At 39.2% G+C, this 16,569-nt stretch overlaps 1 protein-coding gene across 1 annotated transcript in view; it reads left to right on the forward strand.

Moving 5' to 3' along the window:
• Window positions 1-16,569, forward strand: part of Gabrb3 (gamma-aminobutyric acid type A receptor subunit beta3) — a 228,272-nt gene that overhangs the window by 191,513 nt on the left and 20,190 nt on the right. The window contains exon 7 of the mRNA XM_055607500.1: window positions 12,757-12,909. Coding sequence (XP_055463475.1) covers window positions 12,757-12,909 — 153 coding nt within the window. The remainder of the gene's footprint in view (window positions 1-12,756; window positions 12,910-16,569) is intronic.

Here is a 16,569-nt window from a genome sequence, read left to right on the forward strand (position 1 = left end):
CACACACACACACACACACACACACACACACACACACACACACACACCAGGCAGCCTGAGGTCCCTGCCTCACACACCACCCACGGGGTTTAAGTTGTGTCTTGTGACTCCCATTTGTCTGGCTGAAATTAAGGTTACTTGTGCTTCTGGTGCCTACTTGTTAAGCATCTTTGATGAGCAGCCTGTGAAAGACTTTGTGTGGATTCTCTGTCGTTTTAAAGCACATTACAGACACAGCGTGTTATAGGTTGTATGTGTTGTAACAACCTTCCCAGAAATTGTATATGCTGTGGGTCTGCTCTGATTTCTGGTCTGTACATCAGTTTATTTATTCATCACAGTTCTCATTGCATTATTTGGTTTAAGTTGGCAACATCTTTCCCACTCTTCACTCTTATTGTTTGTGCTTGGCTCAGTTATTCCTGCTATTTCATTTCTTTGTAACTTCACTAGAAGATGGTGATGATGATGATGATGATGATGATGATGATGATGATGATGATGATGATGATGGTGATGATGATGATTTTACTTAGAATGTGCTGGTGTGGTAGTAGATGCTAAAATGCCCACCTTTGGAAGAAAAGAGGGCAAGAAGATGCCAAGTTTAAGACCAGTCTAGCTTACATATCAAGATCCTTTCTCGAAAATAAAATAGACAATTTGCATAGTATTAGCTATTGAAACCAAATTGGATTTAATATAAAGAATATAAAAATATGTTTGTAGATTCTATGAAAATACAGCTCTTGTTGAGTTCCTGGATTTTAATGTTTGTTAACATTCTGGAACCTATTTCTCACAGACACATGCCGCACTCTACTACATCTAGCTATTATACCAAAACAGTGCTTTTAATACCCATCTTCTTCATTTTTAGAAGAATTTCAATGTCTACATCTTCTTTTATTTGGGTTAGTAATATGAGAGTGAAAAATTGGAGGAACATTTCTCATATTCACATTACAGAAAATATGGATCAGATGCATCTGTGTTTTCCTGGTAACATTCAAAGTAAGCTTCATCCAGCACAGTGTGCTTTTGGAGAAAAATATTTTGAAGTTCAAAGCCTGGAGGTCAGAGTCTTTGCTTGTAACACTAATGAGCTATGAAAATGTGCACAGAGCATGAGAATCGCAGACAAGTTAAAGAACTGGCTTTAAAGAAATACTGAATTAAGGAGATCTGAGCAAATGTGTTCAGTGCACATTAGAGGAGATCTCTAGGCTCACACTTCACCAAATCAGACTGCATCATTCACACTGGTTCTGAGTGTCTGTTATGCAAACTGCCAAAATTTGTGAGGTCCAGTTTTTGACAAATCTAAAATATAACAACACTAAATTTTTAGTGTTGTTTGCATTGAAAGTTTAAGATTTTTGGAAGATCCTTGGAGTTTATTATGCTATTTTTTTCTTTTAGCTATGTCACATTTTTACTTTCTTTTCTTCCCTGAGGTTCAATTGGGTTAAGTGGATTCTGATTTTATTTCAAAAGACTTTGAAATATAGAGAAAGACTGAGATATCTGATGGTTAAACTGATCAGCGCAAAGAGGAATTCTTTTTTTGTTGTTATTTGTTTTTATTTATTTATTTACTTACTTTTATTTTTATTATTTACCGTTTATTCACTTTGTATCCCCCCTGTACCTCCCTCCCTTCTCCCCTCCCAATCCCATCCTTCCTCTTCCCAACCCCTGTCCCTCTCCCAGTCCACTGGTAAGGGAGGTCCTCCTCCTCTTCCCTCTGATCCTAGTCTATCCGGTCTCATCAGGAGTGGGTGCATTGTCTTCTTCTGTGGCCTGATAAGGCTGCTCCCCTTTCAGGCGGAGGTGATCAAGGAGCAGGCCAATCAGTTCCTGTCAGAGACAGTCCCTCTCCCCTTTACTATGGAACCCACTTGGATACTGAACTGCCATGGGCTACCTTTGCGTAGAGGTTCCAGGCCATCTCCATGAGTGGTCCTTGGCTGGAGTTTCAGTCTCAGACCCTGTGCCCAGACTTTTTGGATCTGTTGCTCTCCTTGTGGAGCTTGTGTCTTCTCCAGGTCTTAACTTCTCTCATAAGATTCTCTGCACTCTGCCTAAAGTTTGGCTATGAGTCTCAGCATCTGCTCGATACGATACCCTGCAGGACAGTCTTTCAGAGGCCCTCTGTGGTAGGCTCCTGTCCTGTTCCCTGTTTTCTCCCTCCTCCGATGTCCATCCTCTTTGCCTTTCTGAATGGGGATTGAGCATCTTAGCCAGAGTCTTCATTCTTGATTAGCTGCTTCCTTAGGTGTCTAGATTTTAGTATGTTTATCTTACAGTATATCATCTTTATCTTCTTTACTATTTAACCTCATCTTGAACTCAATAAGAAATTGCCTTTTCTCCCCTAGCCCCCACATTCCCCATTTTCTTTTTTTAGGAATCTTTGCACACTTTCAGCTGTGTTACTAGGCTGGACCCCACTCCCAGTTCCTGAGTCCTAAATAGCAGGCCCAGAGCATGCATGCAGCTTGTGCCAAAGAACGGCTTGAGTCTGAGTGTGCTGCTGTGAAATCACTTGCCTTTAAGAGCTCCTGATGTTCCCTTTGTCCACACAAAGGGGGGAGGAGGAGGAGGAAGAGGGAGGGATGGTAGAGCTGGAAGGAGAGGAGGGAGAGGGCTACAATCAAGATATAAAATGAATAAATTATAAAAAAGAGCTCTTGACATATGTCTCACTGCAGAAGAGGGGGTTCTTCAAAAATTCATTACCCTACATTCTTATAAAAATATTTATCTAGATGCATGTTTTGGGGTTACCTTTAAGACTCTAGCAAGCATGGCAAGAACACTTTGATTACAAAAGAAAATATGTATTCATTGGCAAAATAATACACTTTTTAGTTGATATCAGTTAAGGCATGTAATTTCCTGTAGTAGAAACATAGTAGATTTTCACCTTTTATCTATGGATTTATTAATATACTCATGCACTGTATAATTCAATCATTTAAAGTCTTCAACTCACTGGTATTTTATGTATTTATATGCCTCCAAAACCTTGAACACAAGCGACTTCAAATTTTTTACTGCCCCTGAAAGAAACCACATAGCTTTTAGCAATCATTCCCCACACACACACACTCTTTCTTCCATGAGCCCAGACAGCCACTAACCCACTTTCCTTTTCACTGTGTGTGTCCTATTCCCTGCACTTCATGTAAATGGAGTCATATGGCAAACTTCTTTGTAAATGGCTGATCTCAACTAAGTTTTTTTAGGTTCACTCTTGGTGCGCTATGTGTCATTTCTTGATTATGTTTTATTGATGAATAATCTTGTATTGTATGAATGGACTTGGCATTGCTTATCCTTTCAGAAATTGGTAGACATTTGAGTAGTTTCCATTTCAGGGCTATTTGGAATGAGATTATTGTGAACATTCGTGTACATATTTTACTGTAGATTTTTTTTCTTTATTCACTTAAATTCATTTTCCATAATCTAATAATTTTATTTGTTTTTAAATTTCCTTATTTGAATACACATATACAACAAAATATGATAACATCAACCTTTATGCCCCTTAGTGTCCCTCATACTTTCTCCAACTTGTCTCCCTCCCAACTGAATGTATTTTTTAGCTTTTATTACCCACTAAGTACAATTAGTTATATTCCTTTTCTTAGTTGTTTCATTCTAAAGGTACAAATTTATAACCAATTCACCCACTGCTGATCAAGACTTTTACAGAGCACAGGTCTTAGGTTCTCAGATAATTATCATGATATATTTTTACCCCTTTGAACACCTGATTTTTGGACATAAACAACTACACACATAATTAATCTTGAAGTCTTTTCCTTTTTTTCAATTTTTAAAAATTTATTTACGTTTTTATAAATTACAGTTTATTCACTTTGTATTCCTGCCATAGCCCCCTCCATCACCCCCTCACAGTCTCATCTTCCATCACTTATCTCCTCCCATGCCCCTCCTTAAGTCTACTGACAGGAGAGGTCCTCCTTCCCTTTCCTCTGACCCTAGCCTATCAGGTCTCATCAGGACTGGCTGCATGGTCTTCCTCTTTGGCCTGGTAAGGCTGCTCCCCCATCAAGGGGAAGTGATCAAAGAGCCAGCCACTGAGTTCATGTCAGAGACAGCCCCTGTTCCCCTTTCTAGAAAATCCACTTGGATACCAAGCTGCCATGGGCTACATCTGTGCAGGGGTTCTAAGGGTTCTAGGTTATCTCCATGCATGGTCCTTGGTGTTGCCATTCTATGTATTGGTTTGTAGCCACCCATTAGAGCATGAGAAACTTGCCAGTGGCCACATTCTCTCTCTCTCTCTCTCTCTCTCTCTCTCTCTCTCTCTCTCTCTCACACACACACACACACACACACACACAATCTATTTAGCTGGTACCTCCTGTCAGTATCTTCTTACTAAGAGATGTAGCCTAGAAATCACCTACAACATCTATACTGCGATTTCAACTATCATGGTCTTTTTTGCGTCTTTTGTAAGACCACAGCTTCTGTGAGCTTATTAATATGATAACAGTGTGTGTCATGTCAAGAACGCATCATTTCACAGGACTCCTCTCATGCTGCACGTCTTCCCTTATTTCTCCCTCCTCTTCTTTGATGATTTCTTAGCTTTGGTGGTGGTGGGGTTAATACAGGTGTCCTATTTAGGGATGAACCCTCAGTCTCTTTTTTTCAGCATTTTGACCAGTTGTACATCTCTGTATTGTTTGCTGCCCACTGCAAAAAGAAGCTTCTCTCACCTAGGCTGAGAGTATACTGAGTCTATGGGTATAACCATAATGAAATCAGAAGGCAGCTGTTTACCCAGTAATGGTTGTATTGGAATTACACCAGTGGAAAGACCTTTCCTAGCCAGTTGGGATTTTAGCATACAGGGTCCAGTGCTGGCTAAGACCATGAGTGTACATTTGCAGCCTTCCCAGCAACTTCTGACACTAATAACACAAGCCACCCAAGAGGATATTTTGCAGTGGGCTCGAAACTGATTTTTCTGTGTCCTATAACCAGTGTTTAATGTCCATAGCCATGTAGTCTTACCATGTAGTTATGATAAGTAATGTGCTGTTTTGGAGACCTCTGGGGTCTCCCTGACCAATAACTTATAAGGCAAGGTATCCCATGCCTTACACAGTGATTTTAATTTGGTAATGCATAGACACATTTTTATTCTCTCAAAAAGTGAATTTGTGCATTTTGAAATGAAATTACTAGTTTGTGTAATGCTCTAACGTGTGACTTTCAAACTTTTTTCTAAGGTGATACAGGCATTTTACATTGACACCAGAAACATGTACAAAGTCTAATTCCTTCAGACCGTACCCTGTCCACTCTGTTGTTTTGATTGTAACTGTCCTACCTGAAGTGGTGTCTTATTGTGTATTTGACTAGCATTTTTTCTGGTGCTAAATCTAGCTGAGTCTCTTCACATAGCAGGTGTTCATGTGTCTGCTTTCTTTAGAGAAATACTTATTTTAAACCTTTCTCCATATCTTTATTTGGTCACTTTTCTGGGATATTTTTGAGGAGGAGTAAGCATTCTTTATATGTTTTTGATACAATTTATTTTAATCAGGTATACACCTCACACGTATTTACTTTTATTTTTAGGCTTATCTTTATACTTTCTGGCTTGTAATCATTTTCTTTTGCTTTTTTTTCCCTTTCCTTTTTTTATTAAATTTTTATTTTTTAAATTACATTTTTTTCGCTTTTTATCCAGCTGTAGCACCCTCCTTCATTCTCTCCCAATCCCACCCTTCCTCCCTCATCTCTTCCCATGCTCCTCTCTAAGTCCACTGATAGGGGAGGTCCTCCTCCCCTTCCATCTGACCCTAGCTTATTAGCTCTCATTGGGTCTGGCTACAATGTCCTCCTCTGTGGCCTGGCAAGGCTGTTCCTCCCTCAGGAGGGAATCATTTTCAACATAATGGTTTTTTTTTTTTTCATTTTAATGAAATGTAATTCATCACATTTTCTTCTATTGCTAGTTGTATTATTGTCCTGGTTTTATACACAAAGAAACAGAGGGCCTATGAGATTGGGGAGCCTCACAAGCAGGAATAATCCAAGTAAATTATGAAGCTATACCATCTGAGCCCCTGTCCTCTGTGACAGCATTACATGAGTGAAAAATACACTTTTACTGTGGAAGACTAAAAGGATGCTCAGCCTGCTTGATGTGTATTTTCAGCTTGAATTCTGTTTCCTTTTCTCTCTCTTCCAATTCACATGTTTTCTTTCTTTTCTTTAATAGTTTGTTGTTGTTGTTGTTGTTCAGCATATGTTACAATGACTAGTAATGAGAGGAGAAAATTAGTCATACTATTCTCCCCTCTCCTTTTTGTAAGTTGTAAATGTATAACTTAGTTTGGCCTTGAACCTCCTGCTGAGTGATGGGATTGCAGGTATGCACACGGTACTCAAAGGATACTATACTTGATTTGGGGCTATATTACAAAATGGAAGATAAATTATAAGTGAATAAGATAGCTCGATAAAAGACACAAGAATGGCACTGATACTCTTTCAAGAAGGTAGGGATAAGAGTCCTTTAACAGCTGACTGGAAAAGGAAGAGGCACATGTGCCTAGATCCGCTCTGTATCCGCTACAGAAATATCATCTTGTTACTTTTCAGATACACTGGAATGGTTTCCATCAGTCTACAAAACTAGCTTGACAGGATATGTGTACATTTTTAATGAGATCTTCAAAAATATTGATGCCTAGAGAGTGGTATAAATTTAGGAGGATTGGCGGACCAGAGGCTGGTTTTGACATAGCTCTCAATGCATCTTAGGAGAAAAAGTTGAGATCAGCATCTTTGCTAGATACTTTTGCCAAGCAATCCATGGCTTGGAACAGTATGCTGTGTGGAGACTGCACCTCTGCCTGTTGACTCAGCATCTTCTGGAGACTTGTGTATATCTGCATTGGCACACAGTCACGAGACCAGGGCTCTGCATTTCTATTGTCATCTTTGAGTTTCTAGTGCTATCTTGAAGGGTACTCGGTGCTTTTCAGTTTTAAATTGTTAACCATTGGCTATGAATCCTTGGGAAGTTTTCTATAGACATAGCATATGCTGGAGTGTTTAATCTTGACAATACTAGAACATCATCTGTCAGAGCTACATGAGGTCTTCTGCACTCTGTATGATGCAGATGAATTAGCAGAAGGCCTTGATTAGACAAATGGCTCTCATCTCTGATTATTCTTAAGTTTAACTAGCATTCAGGTATTTTTTTAAAGATGGGGTTTCTCTGTGTAACAGAGCCTTGGATGTCCTGGACTCACTTTGTAGAGTAGGGTGGCCACAAATTCACAGAGTTCTATCTGCCTCTGCCTCCTGAAAGCTTAGGAGCATTCAGGAATCTTATTCTTGGAATCTTCTGGTTTTGTGGGGCTCTTTACCTTGTAAGCTTTTCTTCCCCTCATCATTGTGTGGGAAACCCAAATCACTAAATCCTGTGTATATGCATGTCTGATAGTAAGTTTGTCAGGGTTGCCCAGACTAGCTTGTGCTTGCCCAGGCTGCCTTTGTTGGAGTCTCCTGGCTTAGTTTGGGAGTTCTTGGAGATTGCTATTTCTTCATGTTTGTGCTGTTGTCTGCTCACTTATTACACCCAAGTAAGGTACAGGCCATGAGCTAACAGCTAAAATCGTTTTTGAAAATTAGTGTTTCACTTTTTTGAAATGTAATGTATTTGCTAGACAGATACAATAGAAAATTAGTATATTTTCTTAGTTCTAAAGTTGGAAAATTTCTAGAAATTTGTGTATTTTTGAAACTAGAGTAATTTTATCTTTATAGGAGTTTCTGATGAATGTAGAATTTGATTCTGTCATTCTGTCTGTAGCTCCCATGCTGCCAGAGAGCAAATTCCTCACACAATTGCAGTGGTTCTTTATTTCTTACGTGTTAGCTTCAGTTTGTATTGAAATAGTTTTTCTAAAGTTGTACTTTAGAAAAATGTTAAGAAATTTGATGGGAGAAATATAAATTTGAGAAATGCAGTAAATGTAATTACATTTAAAAATATCTATTACTCTTTCCTGGAAGAGGATTAAAGATACTTACTCTGATGACATAAAAGTTGACAATGAGGCCAATGAAATAGGTGGTATTTGTCGCACCTCAATCATATCATCCCACGGCTTTTGAAGAGAAAGACCTAAGAAGCTTTGTAGCTAAGGGGAAAAAAAAAAGAATTCCTTGATTTAAACTACTGGGATTTGGAAATGTTTGTTACTGTGGCATACTGACTGAAACAGACTATTTTACCTACAGTGAAGAAGCAAGGAAAGAAATTTATAAATGGCATGATCTGACAATGACATCAAATCACAAATTAAGAGTCAGTGCTGAAATTACTTCATTAAGATCTCTTAAAACTGTCTTATGATTTCAAACTAAGATACAGTGAAGATATTGACTGTTTTGTGTATTAAGATCCTTTCCAGCATCTGGAGAATGAACTAAGTGCTACTATTTTTACACATCTGTATGTGGGTGCACTGATAATGGTTTGCGATACAGGCTTTTATTCAGCAATGTCATTTCATTGCTTCACAAGCATCTTGGAGAATGTATGTCTGCCAACAAAAATCTTACATTTGTGAATATCAACAAGAATGACAACAATTCAAGAAGGTGACCACTGACATTTAGAGGGAGCACACAATAAGAATTCATGTAAATTGAACTGGGTCAGGACTTTCCAGTACAGCTAGGGGAAGGCATTTCTTAAAACAGGAGCTAAGAACATGCAGAGCTAAGTAATGGATAAAACTGGAGGTGATGAAAATATCCTTGAGTGGACACTGGAATGCTTATGCAGAGGCATGATAAAAATTATGGCAAGTTAATTGTGGGAACACTATAAAGTCTTCATTCCCAAGTATTTTAGTTAGTTTGGCAACACAGGAGAGTTTTGAAATGTGCAGGTGGAGTAGGGGCCTGCAGGTGTTGAGCCTGCATAGGAATCTTCAATGACTTAGCATGGAAACACTCCATGATTACCCAAAGTGGACAGTATGTCTCTGCTGACTGTGTTGCTTCAAAACCACTGATGGTGTTTGAAAAATGAAACAAAAGTTCTGTATGGAATTTCACCTTATGTGAAAATTTGAAATAGGAGTCTAGTGTGGTAAGCACATTTCTGCAGTCCTAGCTTCTTGGGAGATCGAGGAAGGAGGATCACAAGTAAATACATCAGAAATATTCAATTAAAGACATTGAAGTTGAAACGTAGCTGAATGGTAGCTCTTATCTAGAAATAGATTGAAACAACATGCTTTATCTTATAAGAATTTTTAAAAGTTGAAACTCACTCTATATTGTCACACCTGCAGAGTAAGGTAGGAACTGAAGAAAGTGATGATGGAGACAATGCAAATTAGGCTCCGTTTGCAAAGTAAAGTAGCAACATTCAAAATGCCCCGAGCACTTGCCTGGCAGTGCTAGAGAATAAATCTAACACAGAGCTCTGCATGAAATTCTTAAGAATTCTATTTATAAGTTTGGGTAAGTTGTGCATTCTTTAATTTGATTCTTTATTTCTTCCCTCACCCAGTGATCATTGAGCAGAGAGTTGTCAGTTTCTATGAGTTTGTAAGCTTTTTGTTGTTTCTGTTGTTGTTAAGGTCTAGGTTTAATCCATGATGATCTGATAAACAACAATAGGTTAATTAAATTTTCATTTATTGGTTGAGGTTTGCTTTGTGATCCACTATATGGTCAACTTTAGAGGGTTCTGTATAGTGCTGAGAAAAAAAAATAATCTTTTGTGTATTTGGTGAAAAGTTCTGTAGACATCTATCTGATTCACAACTTCTGTTAGTTTCATTATTTTTCTATTTAGCTTTTGTGCATTAGTGAGAGTGGGGTGTTGAAGTCTCCCACTATTAATGTGTTGTGATCAATGTGTGATTTAAGCTTTAATGTTTCTTTTACTAATGCAGGTGATCTTGTACTTGGGGCATAGATGTTCAGAATTGTGATGTCCTCTTGGTGGATTTTCCTGTGATGAGAATGAAGTTTCCTTTTCCATCTCTCTTGACTAATTTTGGTTGAAAGACTATTTTATTAGATATTAAGATGGTTATTCCAGCTTGCTTCTTGTGCCCATTTGATTAGAAAGCCTTTTTTCAGCCCTGTTTTCTGAGGTAGTGTCTATCTTTGTTGCTGAGATGTGTTTCTTGAGTGCAGCAGAATGTTGGATCCTGTTTCCACAACCATTCTGTTAGCCTGTGTCTTTTTACTGGGGAGTTGAGTCCATTGATGTTGATAGATATTAGTGACCAATGATTGCCAGTTTCTTTTATTGTGGAATTGGCTGTAATAGTGTGTTTGTATGCTTGTTTCCTTTTCGTTTTACTGTTGTGAAGTTATCTGTATCCTGTGTTTTCTTGGGTGTAGTTGACCTCATTGGAGTTTTTCCTCTACTATCTCCTGTAGGGCTAGGTTGGTGTATAGATATTGTTTAAATTTGATTTTGTCGTGGAATATCATGTTTTCTCCACCTATGGTGACTGAAAGTTTTACTGGGTTGGCAGTCTGGGTTGGCATCTGTGGTTTCTTAGTGTCTGTGTGACATCTGCCCAGCCCTTATAGCTCAGTCTTTGTAAAGCAAACCACACAGATATACAAGAAACAATGGGGGAAGTTTCATGTAGCTCATTTTTAAATACTGAGTTTAGTAAATGGTCTGTTTTCTTTTTATATAATTTGGGCTGGAAATGTGGTGAATGGTGAAGTAGTTAGTCAGGGACTAACACCAGCCATATGCACATAAGATAACAGGCATATGAATGAGTGATCCTGCTGCAGAAGGAATGCAGGGGCAAGCATACAGAGGCATGGAGAAAATGTGGAAAGGCACATTTAGGTGGTGGGAGAATAGACACCTTCCAGTCTTGAAATAAAAGAAAGTTAGGAAAGTCAAGGCTTCCTGTAGCTTAGGTTGTAGGCCACGCTTTTTTAACTGAGGTTTTCTACAGTAAAAGACTCCTAAATATGCAATGACCAAAATTAGCTTGAGGTAAACTGTATAATGAATCTACAGTGTTTATTGCAGTGTGCTCCTGTGTTCCATTCCGCAGCTTCAGTGAGGGTTTGTTTCTGCAAACACATTTGACTTTGCACTGAGCATGCTGTCACACCACACAATGCCAGCTGAATGCTGCCTAGAACAGTTGGGCTCAGATTCAAGATTGTGCATGATAGGAACTTCAGTGTTTTTACAGCACATACTAAGTTTTTTAGTGTTGAATAAATTTGATTTAGTTGAGGGAAAAAAGTATTTTTTTCCATATTTTCATACCATTATTTCTCCAATGTAAGTATTAAACTAATATATATATATATTTGAATTTTATTGTGCTTGAGTCTTTGGTTTTTAAAACTGCTGTTTGAGTTTTATAAAAACTACTACCTAAATTTGGGCTTGAGTTTGGGATGGAATTCCTAACTTTCTCAGATGGTTCTAAACACGCTTCTGGTATTTAGCACATATTTATGAGAAGTGCCATTGGAGCTCTGCAAATAAGACCTTGCTTAACATTTAAGCCATCCAAGATGTTCTTTGCCTTCCAGCAGCAATGTTCAGCCAGAATTCAGTCCTTAGTGTAACAATAAATAAGTGTGTCCATCTCACTGGTGTGCAAACATGCTTTTTACTTCAATAAATAGTAAAATTACATGCATCAAAGATTTATTTTAAACTGAATTTCTTAGTGGTTTATCATCAGTAAACATTTGATTATATACCTGCGTACTTGAAATCATGTAAGCATTTCTCAGGCAAGAAGAGGTGGTATGAGAAAGTGTATAAAGCTCTGGTTAGGTCATCTTGGGATGAGAGAACCCTGCCCCTGAACAGAGTGGGGGAGGGCTCAGAAAGTAGGTTGTCAGACAGTCCTTTGGCCTTTCACTTTCCTTAGGCTCATTCCAATCCAGGAGACAGGGAGCTGAGACAATTGCGCCAAGTGCAACCGGTGATGTGGTGTTGAAATGCACAGAAGACAGCATTGGTTACACTTGCCTTATTCTGAGAAAACAGTACAAATCAGGGTGAACAAATGCTATATTGATGTGGCATCCCAAGGCTCTGGGTTTTACACCCCTGGTGGCAGTAGTGGTTAGAGCCTGGGATACAAATCCCAGTACAGTCACTGGAGTATGCAGGCTAGAACACACTTCTCTCAGGTTTGCCTTGGTGCTATTGCTGTGGCCAGCAGGGCAGCCTGGTGTACACTGTAGCTCCCTCTGTGCCTGCATTTGCTTCTCACCCCTCCAGCTCTATGTATATTTGAACTATTTTTTCTTCAGTAGTCTAGAGCCAGTGACTCCAATCCTCTGGATGGCCACAAGGCATAACTTGTAACAGCTATTTCTCTTAGTAAACTCTTGTCCCATATAATTTTTGTTCTCTACAGTGGCTAAAATTAAAAACTGACCAGCACATTTGCTGTTAGTCTGTATTCCAAGCCTAAAACCTCCCTAGAAACATCTCTCTGCTGAGCATTTGTCCTTTGGACAATGTCCTCATTGTTCATTATCTTGCAAACTGATATACACTCCTTCCTCCATTCCTCTACAAGCATCATGTTAAACTGCATGGTAGTGGGTTGCTCCCCAGTTCATGGAGTTGCCAGGTGCATGCTGTTGACCCTTGGAAGTTGGAGCAGACTGCCTGCCATGGCTCTTCACTGTGCCCTTATGTGTTTACTGTAGGTGCCTATCCTCGACTCTCATTGAGTTTTCGGTTGAAGAGAAACATTGGTTACTTCATTCTCCAGACGTATATGCCCTCAATACTGATCACAATCCTCTCGTGGGTGTCCTTCTGGATCAATTATGATGCATCTGCTGCTCGAGTTGCCCTTGGTATGTGCTACTGTTAAGTCCTATCTAAAATGTAAAATGATCACATCATTACGGTATTAAGCGAATTTAAAGGCCAGAGTGCAGCTAAAATTTCTGAGCATCATGACACCAGCCTCACCCTCATAGTCACATTTTATCTTGAAACTGTAATTTCATGCATGAATCCCTTGATGTGTTAATTTATTTATAAGAATTAAATGTGAATTTTCATGCCCATGAAAGAGAAAATATGTTTTCAGAATATTTACTTCATGTAATTATTTTTGACACTTTATTTTAAAGTAAAAATCAATATTTCCTGATCAAAATAATTCCACACACAGAGAGATTTTATTAAATATGAGCTTTCTTTTTTTTCAAGCCAGGAAAAGAAATCATCAAATATTGTAGCATGTAATTGAAATTACCCAATTTAATGAGCATTAAAATAAGCAACTAATTATTAGTCATTCCCAAGGACCCTAGTGAACTTTGCTGTCCATTAGGTATTTGATGATGAGATTATCAGTTGACATACAATATATCTTAGGCATTCTGAGAGTATTTTTAGGATTTGCTTTTATGTTTTTCCATAGCACTATGCTCTGCTCATTATTAAACTTCACAGACAAAATTATCCCGTGAATACATCAGTGGAAGATGTGATAAGCCATGCTCAGGCCTATCCTTCCTTGGGCTCAGTATAGTTTCTGAAGATGGAACTAACAAAGAAACTTTATAAAATTTGTAGGGAAAGAACTGGAAACACCTTTGCTGGTAAAGTACCTAACAGAAAGGTGTGGTTCAGGGCTCCGGTTCTTCCCCTCACCTTATTTTTCTGTTTTCTAACACTGTCATTTTATTTTCTAAGATAGTGTGCCTGTGTGTGTGTGTGTGTGTGTGTGTGTGCGCGCGCGCGCACGTGCGCGCGCCTGTGCTTGTGCTAGACCTACAGCTATGTAACCTGCACAAGTGTTTTTTTGTTTAAACTTTCTCCCTACCAGGGTTCCTGAAGTTGTCCTTTGTATAAAACAGTACTCTGGTTAGAGTAAAGTATAAAAGACTAAGAATTCTATATTAAAATTGTTATGTATTTGTAAAGGATAAGGTTTTTAAAAAGTTAAATTTCTGTGCAACTGACAGAGGTTGCCTGCAGGTCTTATGTCTTCATGTTTTTAGTATTACTTCTCTAGACTAGCTGATTTTTTTTTTTTTGCATTTGCAAAATTAAGTGACAATGAATTTGCAGGAGCAGTTCCAAATGCTGGAATTGTATAATTCCAAATTATACAATTTGACGTTCTCTCTTTATGAAACAAAGTATGAAGAAATGATACCCAGTCCTGGGTATACCACCCAAAAGTTGGCCTACTATCCGACAAGGACATTTGCTTAACTATGTTCATAGCAGCTTTATTTGTAATAGCCAGAATCTGGAAACAACCTAGGTGTCCCTCAATGGAGGAATAGATACAGAAATTACAGCACATTTACACAATGGAATACTACTCAACTATTTAAAACAAGGAAATCATGAAATTTTCAGGCAAATGAATGGAACTACAAAAGATCATCCTGAGTGAAGTAACCCAGAAACAGAAAGACACAGATTATATACACTCACTTATAAGTGGATAATAGCCATATAACGTAGGATAGCCATATTAAATTCTACAGACCTAAAAAAGCTAAGCAACAAGGAGGACCTTAGGGAGGATGCTTAAATCTCATTCAGGATGGCAAACAGGACAGACACCAGAAGTGGTGGAAGAAAGGGAACAGGACAGGAGCCTATTATAGAGGGTCTTCTGAAAGACTCCACCCAACATGGTATCAAAGCAGATGCTGAGATTCGCAGACAAACTTTGGGCAGAGTGCAGAGTGTCTTATGGAAGGGGGGGAGGGCGATAGAAGGACACAGAGGAACTGGATCCCAACTAGAAGACCAACAAAGCTAAAACTCTGGAGCCCAGGGAGTCTTGCAGAGACTGATGCAGCAACCAAGGACCATGCATTTGGAGGACCTAGACCCCCTAATCAGATGTAGCTGATTGGCAGCTCAGTCTCCGTTTGAGTTCCCGAGCAAGGGGAGCAGGGTCTGCCTGTGTCATGAACTCAGTGGCCTGCTCTTTGATCACTTGCCCCTTGGCGATGTGGCTTTGTCAGGCCACAGAGGAAGAGGATCCAGGCAGTTCTGATGAGACTTGATAAGCTGTGGGCAGATGACAGAGGAGGAGAACTCCCCCTTTCAGTGGACTAGGGGAAGGGAATGGGGAGAAGAGGAAGGGAGGGTGGGACTGGGAGGAGTTGAGGGAGATGGCTTCTACCGGGATATATAATGAATAAGTTGTTTTTAAAAATTAAGGCGCTTCCCCCAGAGCTCTAGAAAAGGCTTGTCTACACTTAAATGGCAGGGGCTTCAGAGTGACTCTCCTGCTGAGCAGTTGGTACAGCAATTAGAAAGAACCAAAAAGATGTAATTATCTGGTTTTGCAAGGAATGAAACATACAGCAGATGTGACCCTCTGAGTTCTGCCAGCTTCAACAAACTCTGTACCTGCTTACTCGTGAAATATCACAACAGGTGAAGCAGGTAGTCTGTAAGAATTCAGACTGGTGGAGGAATTTTCTTTCATATTCTCTTTATATTCTGCTTTTCTAAGCCAAACTCAAGTGACTTTGCTGACATGGTGCTAGTCAGACAAGCATTAGAAGCTCAAAAGTCAGGTCTCAAGGGTAGAACAAAATGGGAATTTACAGAAGTCCAGGGACTCTGATTCCCAGAGCTCCACAGACAGCTGTTTCCCTCATACCAGTGGGGCCTGTACAGGTAAGAACCTAATAGGTCATTGGTGGTAGCATCCTCAGAGGGGATTATGAAGTTTTTTGAGACCCTCATAGTTTTCAAAAGACAGCTATTATAAGAGGCTGATAGCACCCTATCACTTGACTTCTTGAGTTAGTATGTCATCCTACCTACTCATATGCATAACCACAGAATGCCATTGAACATGGGAAGCCACCAAGGTGGACATCCTTTCATCATTGTTGAGCAATTAGATGCTGCTGAATATCTCTCAGGAATAGGGAAAACAGTAGTGGTGAACTTTGCAATTTTTTTTTTGAAGAATGGTGAGAATGTCTAATTTCATTGCTTTTTGCGTGGTGTTTTCACATTTATTTGTAAACTATAATTATTCCATTGCCACATTCAAATTTTTAAAAGTCCCCAGGTGCACATGAATGTAATGTAAAAGGGAGTCTTAAAACATTCTGACATCTGAGAGTTCCAATCATTTCAAAAGCAACTGTGCTTTGCAGTTATGCATAAAAATAGTTTCATAGTTCTTCTGTGTTCTGTGCTTTTGGCAGGCTCTCAGGGTCAGGCTCAGGAGAGGGTGTGAAGAACCCTTAACTTGCCTCTCTGCTGCTTTTCACTTATGGGGGGCTGAGCTCAACAGCCCCAGGCCAGCTCTGAAAAACACAGAGTGAACAAACATGCTTCTGGGATCAGATGAGCATCCAAAGGGTGACAAAACCAAGACAATAGACATAAGCCCTTCCCTATAGCCCTGGTTCTACTCCAGAAACTGCACTATGCCAGTGCTACCTCCTTGCCTTGGTCACATCAATGGTGTGTGTGTGTGTGTGTGTGTGTGTGTGTGTGTGTGTGTGTGTGTG

The sequence above is a fragment of the Psammomys obesus genome, unplaced genomic scaffold (assembly GCF_907164565.1).
Source record: "Psammomys obesus unplaced genomic scaffold, mPsaObe1.curated_primary_1811, whole genome shotgun sequence".
Lineage (NCBI taxonomy): Eukaryota > Metazoa > Chordata > Mammalia > Rodentia > Muridae > Psammomys > Psammomys obesus.